The sequence below is a fragment of the Pseudorca crassidens genome, chromosome 7 (assembly GCF_039906515.1).
Source record: "Pseudorca crassidens isolate mPseCra1 chromosome 7, mPseCra1.hap1, whole genome shotgun sequence".
NCBI lineage: Eukaryota > Metazoa > Chordata > Mammalia > Artiodactyla > Delphinidae > Pseudorca > Pseudorca crassidens.
Genome location: NC_090302.1, coordinates 53,369,907 through 53,389,293, shown reverse-complemented (window position 1 = coordinate 53,389,293; position 19,387 = coordinate 53,369,907). Strand labels below are relative to the sequence as shown.

Genomic DNA, 19,387 nt, shown 5'->3' with positions numbered 1-19,387 from the left:
CCCTGAGACAAATTTGCCCTGAGACAAATTGATAGTTGGCATGCAAGCCCCTAGTTACAGGGGCAACCTCTGTTTGTTCAGTTCAAAAGAGCCTTTAAATCCCAGGATTTCACTTTCCAAGTCTTATGGAAGAAGGAAGGAATTAAGAGGAGACGGGGGCAGGGAGAGAAAGAACCTGTAGGAATTGGTTTTCTGACCCACAGATGGTGCCCAGAGCAGAGCGCCATGTCCATTCAATTCCTTTTGTTCAGTGCTTAGCCCAGAACAGTTGTCCAAAAGGCAGGGTTTTTTGTTTTTTTGTTTTTTGTTTGCTTTTGATTTTTCATGGAAAGGAGAAAAAAAGGAGGCTCTGAGAGGTGAGGACATGTAGGGGCTCCTGTCTAGGGAGGGGCACTAACACCCTCGGGCATGCGTCACAGTCAAGTCTGGGGGCACCCACATTATGGCTAGACCAGGGTTTCTCAATTTTGTCACTGCTGACATTCTGGATCAAATAATTCTTTGTGATAGGGCTGTCCTGAGCATGCTTAGTAGTAACCCAGGTCTCTGCCTACTAGTGCCAGAAGCCCCTCTCATCCTCTGTCACAGTGGTGACAATCAAAACCATCTCTAGGAAAAAAGAAACAAAAAACCCCACCATCTCTAGGCATTGTCAAATGTCCTGGGGCAAGCGGGGGAGGGGTGGACAAAACCTCCCTTGAATGAGAGCCACCAGTCAAGAATCTACTACACAATACCTACTCAGACCATTTTAGCAGCCACCATTTATTGAGCATTTACAAGTAGTATCTCCAATCTCCATGCTCATATTACTAGGAAGTATAATTTAAAGTTGAAGAAACTGAGGCTCAGACAGTTAAAAGTAACTTGCCCCAAATTGAACAGCTGGTAGATCTGAGCTTCTGACTGAGGTTGGTCTGACTAGTTCCAAAGCTCATATAGTTTCTGCTGCAACACTCCCTCTCTCTAGACAATTAAGAATGCTTTTTTCTTTCAACCAAGGAAATTCTTCTCAAGTCAACTCAAGTCCGAAAGTATTTATTGAAAAGCCATGAGAAGCTGCAAGAGAAATCTAAGCTGTCGCTCCTCTCAAGGAGGTTTCAATATCAATGTCATTGGGAAGGTCAGTATCTTACGCAACACTGTTAGTTACAGAGTAACATGAGGCAGTCTGAGTTTGGGCCAAAATGAACATTTCTAGAGGTAGATTTTTGTGAACTGAACGCCTTTTGTGTACGTCTGCTTCACGTGTCCTTTCACTGTTAATCCTGATAATAAAAAAAAGAGGAAGGAGGAAGGAAGCCTTGAAATTCATGGCATCGACCGGCCGCACATCCTAACACATATTAATGATCTTGCCTTGGGTTGGGCTGTGGGTTGCTTCCAGCCAAGCACTCAGCTATCTTCTTTCGGGCTCTCTGCATGAACTCCACATTCCCCCTTTCCCTTCGTATGGCGGTGTACTCGTAAGCCTTGAGCTTGCTGTAGTAATCGGAGAACTTGTTGTAGAGGATGGAAATGGGCATCCCGTTGAGGATGATCCCGAAAGCAATGCAGAGGAAGGCAAAAAGCCGGCCCAGGTGAGTCTCTGGGTACATGTCTCCATAGCCCACAGTGGAGATGCTCACCTGTGAGGGAAGGAAAGTAGAATGGAATTGTCAGCATCGAGAGCGAGGAGAAGAAAGGGAGGGAACCAGGCAGGGAGAGGTGTCTTCCGTCCTGCTGAAGGTGCACCTGGTTGTATAACAGCTCCGCACGGAGTCAGCTTTAGGAGGTACTGGAAAGGTGGCCTGCAAGACCTGGGGCATGGAAAGAACATCAGCTTTGGAGCTGAAAGGCTTGGGTTTAAACCCTATCACTTATCAATTTTCTTACTTACCATACAGGGGAGTTGTATCTACTTTAAAGGGTTGTTGTGAAGGGCACAGAAGAATAATGTGTGTGAAGTTCCTGGTGTAGAATAGGCTCAATAAAGGTAGGTCTTTGCCTGCCTTCAGCTGGGGCCAAATTTAGGACAGAGTCCCTGGACTTGCCTACGTGATACACGAACGGGAAAGAGCTTGGGCTTAGAACCAGTCAGACCTGGTTCAAGTCCTGACTCTGACCTTCCCAGCTGAGTGACCTTGGGCAAAACATTCAGAGTCTCTAAGCCTTGGTTCCTGCATCTAAAACAGGGGGATAATGACTAACTCTCAGGATTCTTGTGAAGACTAAACAAGAAAATGATGATAAAGCACTTCACACGCACTTTGTCAGGCACGCACAAAGCATTAAGCAACCTCCTCTGTGGTCCTTCTCTCATCCTTAAAATAGAGACAGTTGTAATAGTTCTCAGAGTTGTTAGGCAGTTCAAATGAGATATTTTATATGAAGGTGCTTTAATTGCAAATGTCTGGAGAAACACGCTCATTATTTTGCGATGGGACTTTTGTAAGATGTCACCGACCAAAAATATGTTCACCCTGCATGAAAGTCTTCCCATCACACTTGTCACACTGCTTTAAATTCCACTAATTAGAGATTTATTTAGGTTAACAAGCTTCTGTTTTAAAATGCAGATACCCACATGGGACTAGTTATCAGTCGATGTAGCCGGAGAAAACCCAGAAAAATCTCTCGGGGCCTGTGTTTTGTTTTGTTTTGTTTTTGCGGTACACGGGCCTCTCACTGCTGTGGCCTCTCCCGTTGCGGAGCACAGGCTCCGGACGCGCAGGCTCAGCGGCCATGGCTCACGGGCCCAGCCGCTCCGCGGCATGTGGGATCTTTCCGGACCGGGGCACGAACCTGTATCCTCTGCATTGGCAGGCGGAATCTCAACCACTGCGCCACCAGGGAAGCCTTCGGGGCCTGTTTTTCATGCCTCATGTCCTAAGACTCCCTTTGGTCCCCAGACTCTTGGCAAAATTACTAGACGCCTTTTAGGCAGGGCTGTTGATTACAGTTGAAAAAATTGTGCATCGCACAACTCCAGGGGGCAACATTGGCTTCATCGATTTGTGTCGTCGCACAGTCTTCCAGCATATGCTTTTATAAAATGTACAGTCACCCTGGTGATCTGTACAGAGACAGCCTTTAACTTAGAAATGCAGACATTTTTGTTTCGATGATGTAAGGATTAATTTGAACTTAGAGTAAGTATGATTGATTAGTTAGAATGAAATGGAGAAGTGGGCCAGCTGGGCAAATCTGGTGGAGCTGATAAGAACCAGAGCTCCATCCAGCCCTTAAAAAGGGGAAGGTTGGGGCTTCCCTGGTGGCGCAGTGGTTGAGAGTCCGCCTGCCAATGCAGGGGACACGGGTTCGTGCCCCGGTCCAGGAAGATCCCACATGCCACGGAGCAGCTGGGCCCATGAGCCATGGCCACTGAGCCTGTGTATCTGGAGCCTGTGCTCCGCAATGGGAGAGGCCACAACAGTGAGAGGCCCGCCTACCACAAAAAAAAAAAAAAAAAGGGGGGGAAGGTTGCAACTCCTCTTGGGGTGGGTGGCACACTACCTCTCACTACTCCGTCTCTGGGGAGAGAACTGCTGAGGGCTGGGCTGCCCTTCTCACAGTGGAAAAACACAAGGCAGCATCTAACAGAGGCAGGAGGGTGTCGACTAGGTTAAGGAAGCAGGTGTGGCACTAGGCCACATGGGTCTGCATCCACTTCCCAGCTGTGGGATTTGGGCAAGTCGCCTAAATTCTCTCTGCCTCAGTTTCTACTTTTGAAACGTGGAGAGAATAATAGTGCGCACCTCATAGGACTGTTACAGGAATTGAAGGAGCCGCACAGGGTGTGTGAGGGATAATGTTAGCTCTTGTGCTTGTTAGACCAGCGGCTGTGGAAAGAAGCTCTTCCCTGGCTCCTGAGAAGGCTGTGTGAGGGAGATTGGTAGGGGGGACACTCCGTCTCCAGTAGAGAATCTGCTTTTCCCACCTTCTCGACCAAAGGGCCATGAGAGGCAGTGATAAAATAAGATTGTGGGCTAATCTTAAAAAAAAAAGCTTGCTCTGTGTGTGTGTGTGTGTGTGTGTGTGTGTGTGTGTGTGTGTGCGTGCGCACGCGTGCGTTTCTTGTCACTGGCCACGCTGAAAGTAAAAGAACCCGAGTCAGATCTCTGTCCAGGTGTGTGAACAGCTTTCATTTGTCACTAACCCTGTCACTCGTACCTCTGTGTGAATGTTTAGTCCGTTGACTTTCCCTGGAGGAGGCCTAAAGGGAGTCTGGATATAAGAGCGAGTGACAGGAAGGGGTCATTTCAGAACAGGAAGCATCCGTGAAGGGCCAAATCAGAGGCTTCAGTAAACCAGCCCCTCAAGGGTCCAGGATTGGGGGAGGGTTGGAGACAGGAGGATGCAGAGGAAGGAAAATTAATTGAGACAAAGTACCTAATTTAAACCTCTGCTCAGTCCCCACACTGGCTTTGCTTCCCTCCCAACCCCAATTTCTTTTTCTGGCTGAACTTTGAGCAAAAGGTCAAAAGCAAAGAGAATTGGCTGAAGGAAGATTAAATATTTGATGTGCATAATATGGTCTAAATATTTTTGTATATCTTGGATCTCTATTTTTAGAGAAAAGACCTCTTCTGCTACGAGACTCTGTATGACTGATTCTGAAGAATTTGTTCAAAACGCGTAGCTAATTTACGCACTGTCTGTTTGACTCAGCCGTTGATCTGCTTCTTGCTTCTTGGCTCCAGAGGAACTCTGGATTCCTTGGTTTTTGGAAACTTTTTCTCCATGTTCCACAGGCCAAACCATTTCTCCCTGAATGAGCATGAAAGATGGAAGCTCCCAGAAGGACCAAAGTGACCTCCCAGAGTGAGTTCTCACATTAGCAGGAGTGGGGTTTGGAAATGTGACTGAAATTTCTGCAGTCCGTCTTAATATCCTGAAAACACTGACTGGCCCAGCCACTCTGGAAACTTACCATTCCGTTGAAAATTTACCTATTTTCCCTAGCCATTGGACCCCCCAAAGCCAGAATGTAACCTTTCCCTAGCAGCTCACCCACTAATCAGCAAATCCTGACCCACTAAACCTTACAAGGAGAACAAGTAACCAGTTTTTCTCTGAAACTTTAGAATAACTGTACTTGAATTTCTCCTTCAGCAAGGAATGTTTGTTTCCCTCATAATGACCTACGCACGGATTACATTTTAGCACCCAGTAATCCCTGCATCTAGGAATTATGATCTCAGGGAATAAAACTGATTTTTCAAAAGGATTAACACCTCTTCTTAGTTTTCCCAAAGAATTCGAGGTGGTAAAGACTAACATTTTCTGGTTAAAATGATTACATACTTCAATGCATAATGTCCTTTAAAGGATTTAGCTTCAAAGGCTCTACTTAGCTTACCCATGCTGCCGTTGCTACAAATATTTTAGGAATTCCTCTCTGGGATTATAATCTGCACAGAGGATTCAGTGGCGTGACCTTGAAACAAGTGTTCTTATCCCCCTTGAGGGTTAACTCTAGGTGCCGGTCTTCAACTCAAGGGTCTTGACTATTTAAAAATATTGAATCCACCTTCAAAAAAGTAAAGATTTAGCCCCACTACAAAGAAGTATTAATAAATGGACATGTCACAGGCGCTGGAGATAATTCCCCAGTGGAATTCAAAAAATGTTTTGATCAGTGGAAACACTGTTAGAATGAGGTCATGGGTAATCACCTTGAAAAGAACAACCGGCCTCATCCGTATATGAAAGTTCTGACATGTACATAAATTGTACAATAAGGGGGAGGTGTGCAGAAGCTAAGGCAAGTTTGGGATCTATTCCTAGAAATAGTGACAATGCCTTCCACACCCTCAGCTTACTTGCTACTTCTCCCTGCCCTCTACAGTTCTATCATGTCCCGCTCAAAGTTACATTGGCCAACAGGAGGAGTTTAGAGAGACAAAAGGGGACCACCCCAAAATCAGGAGTCGGCCAGATCAAAAGTCATAAAAGTGCCTAAGAGCCTTTGCCCCCCTTTATGGCTCCTGTGCTTTTTCTGAAGAAGCTAGGAGAACTTTAATGCCTTCTGTGCTGGACATTTACTCATTATCTCTCAGCCCTAAGCCCGATACCCTTCTGTGCTCTTTTTTGTAATTCAGTGGCTGGGAAGATGCAAACTACATTTCTCAGATTTCCTTGCCTGCTGTCTTCTGCTTAGGTTCTGCCAATGAGAGACACGGTTGGGAGACTAGAAGATGGAATGAGGGAGTAAGAGTCTCTCTTCCTGCTTCTGGTTTCTGTCATCATCCTTCAACAACAGCAGATAGCTATGGCTCAGGCATCTTTCAGCACACCCAGCACGAGCCTTGTGGTGCCATCTTAGGGGTCCGGCAACAGCTACACAGTGGTTCCTTCTCTGTACTTCTAGGTTCCAGTAACTCTACCTTCTCCCATTTGTCTCCCCAGTTCTGGGGCCAACACTCTTTCCCACAGTTACCAATCTTCAGGTTATCTCACTTTCTCCTTTTTGCTCTTCCAGCCTATGTATCTATCTCCCTGTATAAAATTCCTTCTGTTTAAAATATCCCACGTTTTGTTTTCTGTTATCCTAATTCACCTTCCAAAGGGGTCTTCTCAAAGCAAGCAAGCCATTAATAAAAATAAAATAAAATTAATCTCAGTGATCTTCTAAGTGCCACCTATTTGCAAGGAAATGATAGCATGCTTGAGGAAAACAAAGATAGAAACAAGGTCTCTGGGCTACAACTATCTGATGCTTCACCTAGAGATAGTTTTCGTTAATTTTTGAAGGAATGAGTTCATGACATAGTTTCCTATTTAGTTTCTATAGCTGTAACTTGCTCTGGAAAGCTCAGAAGGAAATGGTCTGTTGAACAGTCCAATTGTCCTTTTCTCCTTAAAAACATAGCCACAACAGGCCAAAGCTCGCGGCTTCATCATAGAGCTAATTGTTCTTGTTGAGCTATGCCTAGCATTTCCCACACCCAGGCAACCCGGAGAGTCCCAACACGGCTGGAGCTGCTCCAGGCATGGGCCTGTTTATTTGGACACTCAGAAACTCTCCCAAGATGGAACGGCTGACCCTTTTGTGCATCTTACAGACTCTCTCTTTTCCCCAGGAGAGAAGGAATCGCTTCTGTTTTCTTTTCCCACAAATGAATCTGGAAGCAAAGGTTATTGCTTCCATGTGATAAAGGCTATCAGCTAGTCAGATATGGTACCTTCTATTCATTGAGGACAGAGTACAGGCTAGTGTTTTTACATATGTTTCCTATTACATTAGTGCTGACAAATAACCTCCATTTGACAGACGAGTAGGATGGGTCTATCGTATATCCTAATGCATGAGCATTTGCAGACATGAGTGTCCATGAGGGATTTGTTCTGCAGCTGTAGGAGAATTCACAATAATGAAAATTACTGTGTTTCTCTTAAAACCCCGAGTTGAATTACAGAGGAAGGTTGCAGGATGCTTGGCATAGATAGAGGGGAGATTATTAAAAAGTCAGATTTTGGGGTTGTCTGAGAGTACTAAAAACACACAGAGGGAAGGATTAGAAAACCTGTCTCTAATGCGGGTGAATATACCACAAGGGCTGCAGCACTGGAGTGGGGCAAGAAAATATCGATCCTGTTTCTCTTTACCTCTTTACGTTTTCACTGTGTGAGTGTATGTTTTCTGATACAGATAATATATTTGAGCAGTAATATCTTAATGCAGTAGAATGATTGTATTACTGGACCCAATTCTTTGTATCTTCCTATATCCAAGCTCTTTGCCATAAAACTTTGCATTGCTTTCCTACAGTGAGTGGGCTAACCTGCTTTTCCCGTTGACTCTGAGTTTGGCCTTGTGACTTGCTCTGGCCAATGAGTTGAGCAAGTGTCATGAACAGAAGCTTATCAGTGCTTGCATGATTGGGCTTGTACTCTCTCTCTCTTGCCCTTTGCCACGACCATGGATACATGCCTGCTGGATGATGAAAGACCTAGTCTCCTTCTTCATCCAGCTGTCAGCCAGCTGACCATCAGACTGTGACGTGAGCAGCTGACACCAGTCCAAGGTTCTTCTAACCCTGTACTTGAAACCATTCTGAGTTGCTGACTTGCAAACTCACAAGGCAAATAGATGCTTGACATTTCGAGCCACTGAATTTTGGGGTGGTTTGTGATGCATTGTTATTATAGCAATAAATAGCTTCTAACTTACGATTAACTAAACACATATTTATCATGGGTGTGTGCTCAGAATTTTTTAAATTATGAGATGTATGATAAATAAAATGCTTGGAGACTATTGCATCAGAGTTACTTTTAGGATTCTACTTCTCAGATTCTCATGTCTGCTTGGTCACGTCTATTTAGATGACTTCCTTCTCAGCATTCAAGATTTAGTTCAATGTCATCTTCTCCAAGAAGTCTTCTCTGACTATTCCACTAGTCCATCAAAGATAGATTCTGCCACCCAGATCACTCTCTATCCCATTATCCTATATAAGACACACTCATATCTTAAATGATTTATTATCTTTCTCCATTAGGATGTAAACACCATGAGGGAAAAAATTTCACCTTATTTTTGTTTTTCCCTTATTACTCGGTATCCCTAGCATTTAGAATACTCCTCGGCACACTAAGTGCTCAAAAATAATCTTGCTCACCTCCAGTGCTGGACACCCCATGCCAAACAACTAGCAAGACAGGAACACAACCCCACCCATTAGACAGGCTGCCTAAAATCATACTAAGTTCACAGACACCCCAAAACACACCACTGGACACGGCCCTGCCCACCAGAAAGACAAGACCCAGCCTCATCCACCAGAACACAGGCACTAGTCCCCTCCACCAGGAAACCTACACAACCTACTGAACCAACCTTAGCCACTGGGGGCAGACACCAAAAACAATGGGAACTACGAACCTGCAGCCTGCGAAAAGGAGACCCCAAACACAGTAAGATAAGCAAAATGAGAAGACAGAGAAATACGCAGCAGATGAAGGAGCAAGATAAAAACCCACCAGACCAAACAAATGAAGAGGAAATAGGCAGTCTACCTGAAAAAGAATTCAGAGTAATGATAGTAAAGATGATCCAAAATCTTGGAAATAGAATGGAGAATATACAAGAAACGTTTAACAAGGACCTAAAGGAACTAAAGAGCAAACAAACAGTGATGAACAACACAATAAATGAAAGTAAAAATTCTCTAGAAGGAATCAATAGTGGAATAACTGAGGCAGAAAAATGGATAAGTGACCTGGATGATAAAATAGTGGAAATAATTACCACAGAGCAGAATAAAGAAAAAAAGATGAAAAGAATTGAGGACATTCTCAGAGACCTCTGGGACAACACTAAATGCACCAACATTTGAATTATAGGGGTCCCAGAAGAAGAAGAGGAAAAGAAAGGGACTGAGAAAATATTTGAAGAGATTATGGTTGAAAACTTCCCTAACATGGGAAAGGAATTAGTTAATCAAGTCCAGGAAGCACAGATAGTCCAACACAGGATAAATCCAAGGAGAAACACGCCAAGACACATATTAATCAAACTATCAAAAATTAAATAAAAAAATATTAAAAGCAGCAAGGGAAAAGCAACAAGTAACATACAATGGAATCTTCATAAGGTTAACAGCTGATCTTTCAGCAGAAGTTTTACAAGCCAGAAAGGATTGGCAGGACATATTTAAAGTGATGAAATGGAAAAGCCTACAACCAAGATTACTCTACCCAGCAAGGATCTCATTCAGATTCAACAGAGAAATTAAAACCTTTACAGACAAGCAAAAGGTAAGATAATTCAGCACCACCAAGCCAGCTTTACAACAAATGCTAAAGGAACTTTTCTAGGCAGGAAACACAAGAGAAGGAAAAGACCTATGATAACAAACCCCCCCAAATTAAGAAAATTGTAATAGGAACATACATATCGACAATTACCTTAAATGTAAATGGATTAAAGGCTCCAACCAAAAGACGTAGACTGGCTGAATGGATACAAAAACAAGACCCGTATATATGCTGTCTACAAGAGACCCTCTTCAGACCTAGGGGCACATACAGACTGAAAGTGAGGGGATGGAAAAAGATATTCCATGCAAATGGAAATCAAAAGAAAGCTGGAGTAGCAATTCTCATACCAGACAAAAGAGACTTTAAAACAAAGACTATTACAAGAGACAAAGAAGGACACTACAGAATGATCAAGGGATCAATCCAAGAAGAAGATATAACAATTGTAAATATTTATGCACCCAACATAGGATCGCCTCAATACATAAGGCAAATGCTAACAGCCATAAAAGGGGAAATCAACAGTAACATGACTTTAACACTGCACTTTCACCAATGGACATCATCCAAAATGAAAATAAATAAGGAAACACAAACTTAAAATGATACATTAAACAAGATGGACTTAACTGATAGTTATAGGACATTCCATCCAAAAACAACAGAATACACTTTCTTCTCAAGTGCTCATGGAACATTCTCCAAGACAGATCATATCATGGGTCACAAATCAAGCCTTGGTAAATTTAAGAAAATTGAAATCGTATCAAGTATCTTTTCTGGCCGCAATGCTATGAGACTAGATATCAATTACAGGAAAAAAACTGTAAAAAATACAAACATATGGAGGCTAAACAGTATGCTACTAAATAACCAAGGGATCACTGAAGAAATCAAAGAGGAAATCAAAAAATACCTAGAAGCAAATGACAATGAAAACACGACAACCCAAAACCGATGGGATGCAGCAAAACCAGTTCTAAGAGGGAAGTTTATAGCGGTACAATCCTACCTCAAGAAACAAGCATCTCAAATAAACAATCTAACCTTACACCTAAAGCAATTAGAGAAAGAGGAACAAATAAAACCCCGAAGTTAGCAGAAGGAAAGAAATCATAAAGATCAGATCAGAAATAAATGAAAAAGAAATGAAAGAAATGATAGCAAAGGTCAATAAAACTAAAAGCTGGTTCTTTGAGAAGATAAACAAAATTGATAAACCATTAGCCAGACTCATCAAGAAAAAAAGGGAGAAGACTCTAATCAACAGAATTAGAAATGACAAAGGAGAAGCAACAACTGACACTGCAGAAATACAAAGGATCATGAGAGATTACTACAAGCAACTCTATGCCAATAAAATGAACAACCTGGAAGAAATGGACAAATTCTTAGAAAAGCACAACCTTCCGAGACTGAACCAGGAAGAAATAGAAAATATAAATAGACCAATCACAAGCACTGAAATTGAAACTGTGATTAGAAATCTTCCAACAAACAAAAGCCCAGGACCAGATGGCTTCACAGGTGAATTCTATCAAACATTTAGAGAAGAGCTAACACCTATCCTTCTCAAACTCTTCCAAAATATAGCAGAGGGAGGAACACTCCCAAACTCATTCTACGAGGCCACCGTCACCCTGATACCAAAACCAGATAAGAATGTCCCAAAGAAAGAAAACTACAGGCCAATATCACTGATGAGCATAGATGCAAAAATCCTCAACCTAATACCAGCAAACAGAATCCAACAGCACACTAAAAGGATCATACAGCATGATCAAGTGAGGTTTATCCCAGGAATGCAAAGATTCTTCAATATATGCAGATCAATCAATGTGATACCCCATATTAACAAACTGAAGAATAAAAATCATATGATCATCTCAATAGATGCAGAAAAAGCTTTTGACAAAATTGAACACCCATTTATGATAAAACTTCTCCAGAAAGTAGGCATAGAGGGAACCTACCTCAACATAATAAAGGCCATATATGACAAACCCACAGTCAACATTGTTCTCAGTGGTGAAAACTGAAACCATTTCCTCTAAGATCAGGAACAAGACAAGGTTGCCCACTGTCACCCACTGTTATTCAACATAGTTTGGGAACTTTTAGCCACAGCAATCAGAGACAAGAAAGAAATAAAATGAATCCAAATCAGAAAAGAAGTAAAACCGTCACTGTTTGCAGATGACATGATACTATACATAGAGAATCCTAAAAATGCTACCAAAAATCTACTAGAGCTAATCAGTGATTTTGGTAAAGTAGCAGGATACAAAATTAATGCACAGAAATCTCTTGCATTCCTATATGCTAATGATGAAAAATCTGAAAGAGAAATTAAGGAAACACACCCATTTACCACTGCAACAAAAAGAATAAAATATCTAGGAATATACCTACCTAAGAAGACAAAAGACATGTAGGCAGAAAACTGTAAGAAACTGATGAAAGAAATTAAAGATGATACAAACAGGTGGAGAGACATACCATGTTCTTGAATTGGAAGAATCAACATTGTGAAAATGACTATACTACCCAAAGCAATCTTCAGATTCAATGCAATCCCTATCAAACTGCCAAAGGCATTTTTCACAGAACTAGAACAAAACATTTTGCAATTTGTATGGAAACACAAAAGACCCCGAATAGCTGAAGTAATCTTGAGAAAGAAAAACGGAGCTGGAGGCATCAGGCTCCCTGACTTCAGACTATACTACAAAGCTACAGTAATCAAGACAGTATGGTACTGGCACAAAAAAAAGAAATATAGATCAATGGAACAGGATAGAAAGCCCAGAGATAAACCCATGCACATGTGGTCACCTTATCTTTGATAAAGGAGGCAAGAGTATACAATGGAGAAAAGACAGCCTTTTCAGTAAGTGGTGCTGGGAAAACTGGACAGCTACATGTAAAAGAATGAAATTAGAACACTCCCTAACACCATACACAAAAGTAAACTCAAAATGGATTAAAGATCTAAATGTAAGGCCAGACACTATAAAACTCTTAGATGAAAACATAGGTAGAACACTCATGACATAAATCACAGCAAGATCCTTTTTGACCCACCTCCTAGAGAAGTGGAGTAAAAACAAAAATAAACAAAGGGGAGCTAATGAAACTTAAAAGCTTTTGCACAGCAAAGGAAACTATAAAACAAACGAAAAGACAGCCCTCAGAATGGGAGAAAATATTTGCAAATGAAACAACTGATAAAGGATTAATCTACAAAATATACAAGCAGCTCATGCAGCTCAATATCAAAAAAAACAAACAATCCGATCCAAAAATGGGAAGAAGTCCTAAACAGACATTTCTCCAAAGAAGACATACAGGTTGCCAACAAACACATGAAAGGATGCTCAACATCAGTCATCATTAGAGAAATGCAAATCAAAACTACAATGAGATATCATCTCACACCCGTCAGAATGACCATCATCAAAAAATCTACAAACAGTAAATGATGGAGAGGGTGTGAAGAAAAGGGAACCCTCCTGCACTGTTGGTGGTAATGTAAACTGATACATCCACTATTGAGAACAGTATGGAGGTTCCTTAAAAAAGTAAAAATAGAACTACTGTATGACCCAGCAATCCCACTACTGGACATATACCCTGAGAAAACCATAATTCAAAAAGAGTCATGTACCACAATGTTCATTGCATTTCTATTTACAATAGCCAGGACATGGAAGCAACCTAAGTGTCTATCGACAGATGAATGGATAAAGAAGATGTGGCACATATATACAGTGGAATATTACTCAGCCATAAAAAGAAATGAATTGAGTTATTTGCAGTGAGGTGGATGGACCTAGAGATTGTCATACATAGTGAAGTAAGTCAGAAAGAGAAAAACAAATACCGTATGCTAACACACATATATGGAGTCTTAAAAAAATGGTTCTGAAGAACCTAGGGGCAGGACAGTTATAAAGACGCAGACATAGAGAATGGACTTGAGGACACAGGGTGGGGGTGGAAGGGTAAGCTGGGAGGAAGTGAGAGAGTGGCATTGACACATACACACTACCAAATAGATAGGTAGTGGGAAGCAGCTGCATAGCACAGGGAGATCAGCTTGGTGCTTTGTGTCCACCTAGAGGGGTGGGATATGGAGGGTGGGAGGGAGTCGCAAGAGGGAAGGGATATGGGGATACATGTATACCTATAGCTGATTCACTTTGTTATACAGCAGAAACTAACACACCATTGTAAAGCAATTATACTGCAATAAAGATGTTAAAAAAAAATCTTGCTCAATGAATGAAGAAGATGGAATTTTGTGAAGAATTGGTCCTAAAATTTTGCATCTTTTTACTTGGCATCTTCTTTTCTCTTTGCTATATTGAAAATAAGGGCCCTTACTACACAATATGCAATGTCATAACAAGTATAGAGAAGAATTGATTTAATAGTATATTGGTCCTGGGGAATAGAGCAGTCCTCAAATGTTCAAGGGGAGTTGCTCCTATTATTTTCATAGGTTAGTTTAGAAACGAACACAAGCTATCAGTCTTTAATCCATAATGATTTTTAATAGTATATATAATTCTCAGAGAATAACATGGATGAAGGTCATTGGTAAAGGTTAAGGTTGGTAAATGGTAGGTTGACATGTGTAAATTCTGGCCTGTGAAAATAGTGCCTGATAGAGCTAATAGCTACAAAAGAAAATTCACATTGGTAAAAGCAATAATTAGTAAAATTTGTTATAGATAGAAACTGAATGGTGATTCAAGTTTTATTGTAAAGTCTATAGAAAACAGTGACCTTGAGTAAGATAATTTTTGTCAATATTAAAAGGGGGATAATTTGAAAATTTCAATGTTATTAAACAATAAACACATCAAGAAATTAAAGGGGATCACTAGGCATTCACTTAAGGAACTTTTTTAAAAAGAAAAATCCATTATTAGGAATAGAATTCTTATCAAAAATTTTATATTAATATACAAAAGGTAAAAGACGTTTTGTGTATTCAGAATATAGTATCAAAGAGTTCACTAGGTGCAGCTTACATACGCTAGCCTTCTAAGATACTTGGACGAATGGAAACTTGACTCTCTAAAACTTGGTATTATATCATCAGCCTGTGGATTTTCTCTTTTCCCTCCTTGCTTTACTCACCTCCAAAGTAAATGGCATTTGCTGGGGACAAATCATCCTTCATCAACCCCGTCTGTACACATGATTTATCTACTATGGGGATGACCTCTTGTCATTTGGAATATGATCAAAGCAGCGGCATTTGGCCAGCTCGTTTGGAAGAACCTCACATCATCCCATCACTGAAGAAAGCTCACACATCTTGTTGTATATATGAGAGCTCTGCTTTCCAGGGAAGCAAGACTCACTGAATTGCAGAGCTCTACACCCTCCCCTTTTGAGATGAGGAAACTGAAGATAGGGAGTTAGGGAGTGAGGTTTCACAGTTAATCATGGAGGATCCCAGTTCATTATTAGCAGATCTGGGACAAGAATCTAAATCTAAATCTTCCATTCCACTATACTACACTATTAGTAGGAGCCCTGGGTAGGTTCATATCAGAACTCCAGACTGTGGGTTCTAACATATCCAGTGTTAGTGTTGAAAATATCCACTTTCTAATATAGGAAAAACTGGTTATATTTGCTTAATGTCTTTAAAGGCATTACAAACCATCTATTTAAAGTAAATAAGGAAAGCATACGCCCAGTTCTTTCCTATGCACGTATGTCAATGTGTTCATTGATCTTAGAAGACCCGATCAATCAGCATTTCCAGTGATTCAGGGACTTTCCAAGGATTTAGTCTAGCATATCAGAAACACAGATATTTGAGTAAATGGCATAAACTATTATAAAAGGCAAACACCAAAGAAAATGACAAAAATAACTAATATAGTAAGTGCAAATTAAGCAAGGCATGCAGAAATACTAAAGCTTGAAAGAGGCAGTGCTGGGCTGTGGAAAGGGCATGGATTTTGCAACTGGACAGGCTTGGGTTCCGGTCCTCACGGGACTACCTTTAGCTGCGTGTCTAAATTATTATTATTATACCTCAAATTATCTGCACCTCAATTCCTCTAGCTGTAAAATGGGGCAATAATGCCATGTCCCGAAAGAATTTTTGTGGCATTGGAGCAGGTTTCAGTGTTAGATACTCCGATTTAGCTAGAACCAGTGGGATTCCAGTGAGGGTTGCCGCTCTTCAGCCACGTCGCATTTCCTCCCCTGCATACATGGATGGCTTCCTTCAAAATCTGCAGGAAAACGTTCCTCTTAAAACAATAGTGATCCTAACCACCTCACATGGTTGTGATGCTGAAATAAGATACGCTTTATAAACCACTTAGGACAATAGGTGTTCAATAAGGGACAAATAACAAGAATGACGATGATGAATCTTCCCACGAACGTGAACAGTGATTATTCCTTAAAATTAGCCTCTCGGGGGTATTAAGACTAAATCTAGATTTGGAGATAACTAGGACCACACCAAATTTCTTGGACTACGTCTTTCTTACTGGACTATGTCTTTCCAACCCTTTAGCAGCTACCCGTTTTTTTTGTTTGTTTGTTTTTTCTGTTTTGTTGTTTTTATCTTTTGTTTAAGCTGGGGACATCGAAGGAATGGAGAAAGCAATGGCCGTTAAAGAAGGCAGGGCAAAGATGAGGGAACAAAGCAAGGCAGGTGGCATGACCCAGGAACGGGAGAAGCAGCGTCTGTCGGGCTGGGGAAGTGGGTGGGAAAGCCCACGGGCCGTGGTGCTCACCGCGGCCCACCACCAGGCGTGGGGGATGCTGGTGAAGTTGGTTCCACGCACGTCGTGCTCCACGGAGTAGACGGCCGCAGAGAAGGTGAAGATGCCCATGGTGATGAAGAGCAGCAGGCAGCCCACCTGCTGGTAGCACTGGCGCAGCGTGAAGCCGAAGGCACGCAGGCCGGTGGAGTGGCGCGCCAGCTTGAGGATGCGGAAGATGCGCAGGAGGCGCATGACGCGCAGCACCTGGCCCACCTGGCCCACGCGGCCCATGGTCTCGAGGTCGTGCTCGTGCGGCGAGTCCTTGCTGTGCACCTGGTCCTCGCTCGTGAAGCACTCGAGCAGCAGCTGCAGGTAGAGTGGCAGGATGGCCACCAGGTCCACCAGGTTGAGGGCGCTCTGCGCGAAGCGCCGCAGGTCGGGCGTGGAGACCAGGCGCAGCAGGAACTCGAGCGTGAAGAAAGCCATGCATAGCATCTCCACGTGCTCCAGAAAGGGCTGCGGGTTGCCACTGCCCGCGCCCTGCCCCGCCTGCTGCTGCATCTCCTCTACCGTGTTGAGCGCCAGCGCCACGACGGAGATGAGCACGAAGAGGCTGGAGGCCACCCCGATGGCCTTGGCGGCCACCGACGAGAAGGGCTTCTCCATGAGGTTCCAGAGGCGGCGCCGCTGCGGCCCGTAGAAGCGCATGTCTCGGAAGAGCTCCTCGGCCTCCTCGGCCTGCGCCTGCGCGCGCAGCTCACGCTGGATCTTGAGCTGCTCGCTCAGCTCGTCGCGCCTCTCCTCGAAGCAGATGAGGCAGCAGCGCGGCGCGTACTTGAGCCGCACGCCCCAGTAGCCCAGTTCCTCCAGGAAGCGGCGCGGGCACAGCTCGTCGCGCACCAGCAGCACGCCGGACGCGTAGAAGTTGTAGATGAGCTGGAAGATCTCCGGGTCGCGGTCGAAGAAGTATTCGTCCGTCTGTGCCTCATAATCGTCGCACAGGCCCAGCTGGCGGCTGCGGCTGGTGGAGGTGGCCAGGCGGCCCAGGCGCGTCTTGGGGTAGCTGGCCAGCTCGGCGTAGTCCAGGTGGTAGCTCTGGCCGCCCACGTTCACGTTCAGGGTGGACGACACGACCGGAGCGTCAGTGCCGCCTTCGCCTTGGTCGGTGGTGGCCTCTCCTGGCTGCTGGTCCTCCTCTGCCAGGTCGTCCTTCCACTGCTGGTCCTCCTCGGTATCCGTGTCCTCATCGATGTAGTAGCTACAATAGCTCTGGGTCCACGGTGGAAAGCTGGTCTGGGAGCCCGGGAGGGCCCCCACGGAGCAGATGCGCCTGCGTTGTTGGCTGCCCACTGCCTGGGATGCGTCTTCACTCTCCGTAGTATGCCAGGACCTGTAGCCCCAAGACCGCCTCCTCTCATTCTGTTTCAGCATGGCTGGAGGAAGTGGACCCTTGCCTTTTCCCTGCTGGTTGTGGTAAGGTCCCCAGCCTGCTCACTGCCACTGGTAGATGGATCACGTGCTCTGCACTGTTGTAGAGAGAGCGGCCCGGACCAGCAGACCTGGGGTCCACAGCATCGCCCTCAGAGCTGTCCCTCCTCAGGCCCTGGGCAGCCCAGCCCAGCCCAGCTTGCCGGGTCTGAACGCCTAGGCAGACGGCTGTTGACTGCTCTAATCTAGCTGATAGGGAAGAAGCAAGTGTTAGGAGGGATTTAGAGCCTCTTAGTCAGTTTCCTCCCCCTCTCCCTCCACTCTGTGACCTAGGGGATGATTATGTGGTCTTAAATCTGTAGGTAATCAGAAGGTGGCAGAGATGATTGCTAATAAAAATGTCAGCCAGCCCTGCCCTTAGGAAGTGCCCAGTGTCCCTGTGCTGAGATGAAATCAGCTGAATTTGCTATAGAATGTGTCTTGACACTTAACTGTTGAAGTTGCAGCCTCTGCCCTAGGTAAATCCACCATGAACAGGGACAGAGGTAGCAACAGAATGCTTAAAGTGGACCTCCTGACCAGTCACTTTTCCTCTCAGCATTTGTCTTCTGTTTCGATCATAGAAGATCTCAAATCATCTCCTTCCCATCCAGTCACATGATCACGTTGTTTTCCCAAATGTATTCCCCTTAGCAGCACTGCTCTGGAGTCTAGTCTGATGTTTAAATCTATCTCAGCTTCTTTCTCTCTCTTTGTCTCTCTCTGTCTCTGTCTCTCTCTCCCTCCCTTCTCTTAAAGGATAAGGACACGTTTCAAAGTGGAATCTCAGGATGGGTGGGTAGATGTTCTTAGGGTATCGCAGCCCCGCTCAGCTGCTGTATCTAGTGACCAGACTTCCTTCCAAGGAAAAAGTCTTCATCACTCTTCAAGACATCACTTAAAAAAAGTCTCCTGCCATGTGTAAGGCACTGTGCTAGATGCTAGATGCTGGAGATGGAAACTTGATAGAGACATAGTTGCGGCCCTCAAGTTGCTCATGGTTTTGTAGGTGATATAAATATTTACGTATGCAAGCACAGCAAAAGAAGTGAGTGAAAAATACAGAGGTAGCAGAGAAGAGGAAGGGATTTGTTTCAAGCAGGAATTTGTTACCGAATTCAATTTATTTTGAATAGCTAATACACATTCACTACAAAATATTCAAAAGGTACAAAGATGCGTTACGGTAGAAAATTTATTTCTCCCCCAGCTCGAATTTCTAGCTATTGAGTGTGCCTCTGAGGTTTTGGTTACCCTTCCAGAAATATTCTAAACATATATAAGCAAAAACCTGTCTCCATCTATCATCCAAGTAGCTCTTTATTACTAACGCAAATTACAGTATGCTATTCACTTTGCTATTTTCCCATTAACCATGTATCTTAGAGGTGTTTTCATATCTGAACATAAATATCTGCCTCATTTTG

At 43.4% G+C, this 19,387-nt stretch overlaps 1 protein-coding gene across 1 annotated transcript; it reads right to left on the bottom strand.

Moving 5' to 3' along the window:
* Nucleotides 1-1,346: 1,346 nt before the first annotated feature.
* Nucleotides 1,347-17,924, bottom strand: KCNV2 (potassium voltage-gated channel modifier subfamily V member 2). The gene is made up of 2 exons (XM_067742422.1): nt 16,524-17,924; nt 1,347-1,628 (listed from the first exon to the last, which is right to left on the bottom strand). The coding sequence occupies exons 1-2, from the start codon at nt 17,922-17,924 to the stop codon at nt 1,347-1,349; spliced, it is 1,683 nt and encodes a 560-aa protein (XP_067598523.1).
* Between the last annotated feature and the right edge of the window lie 1,463 nt (nt 17,925-19,387).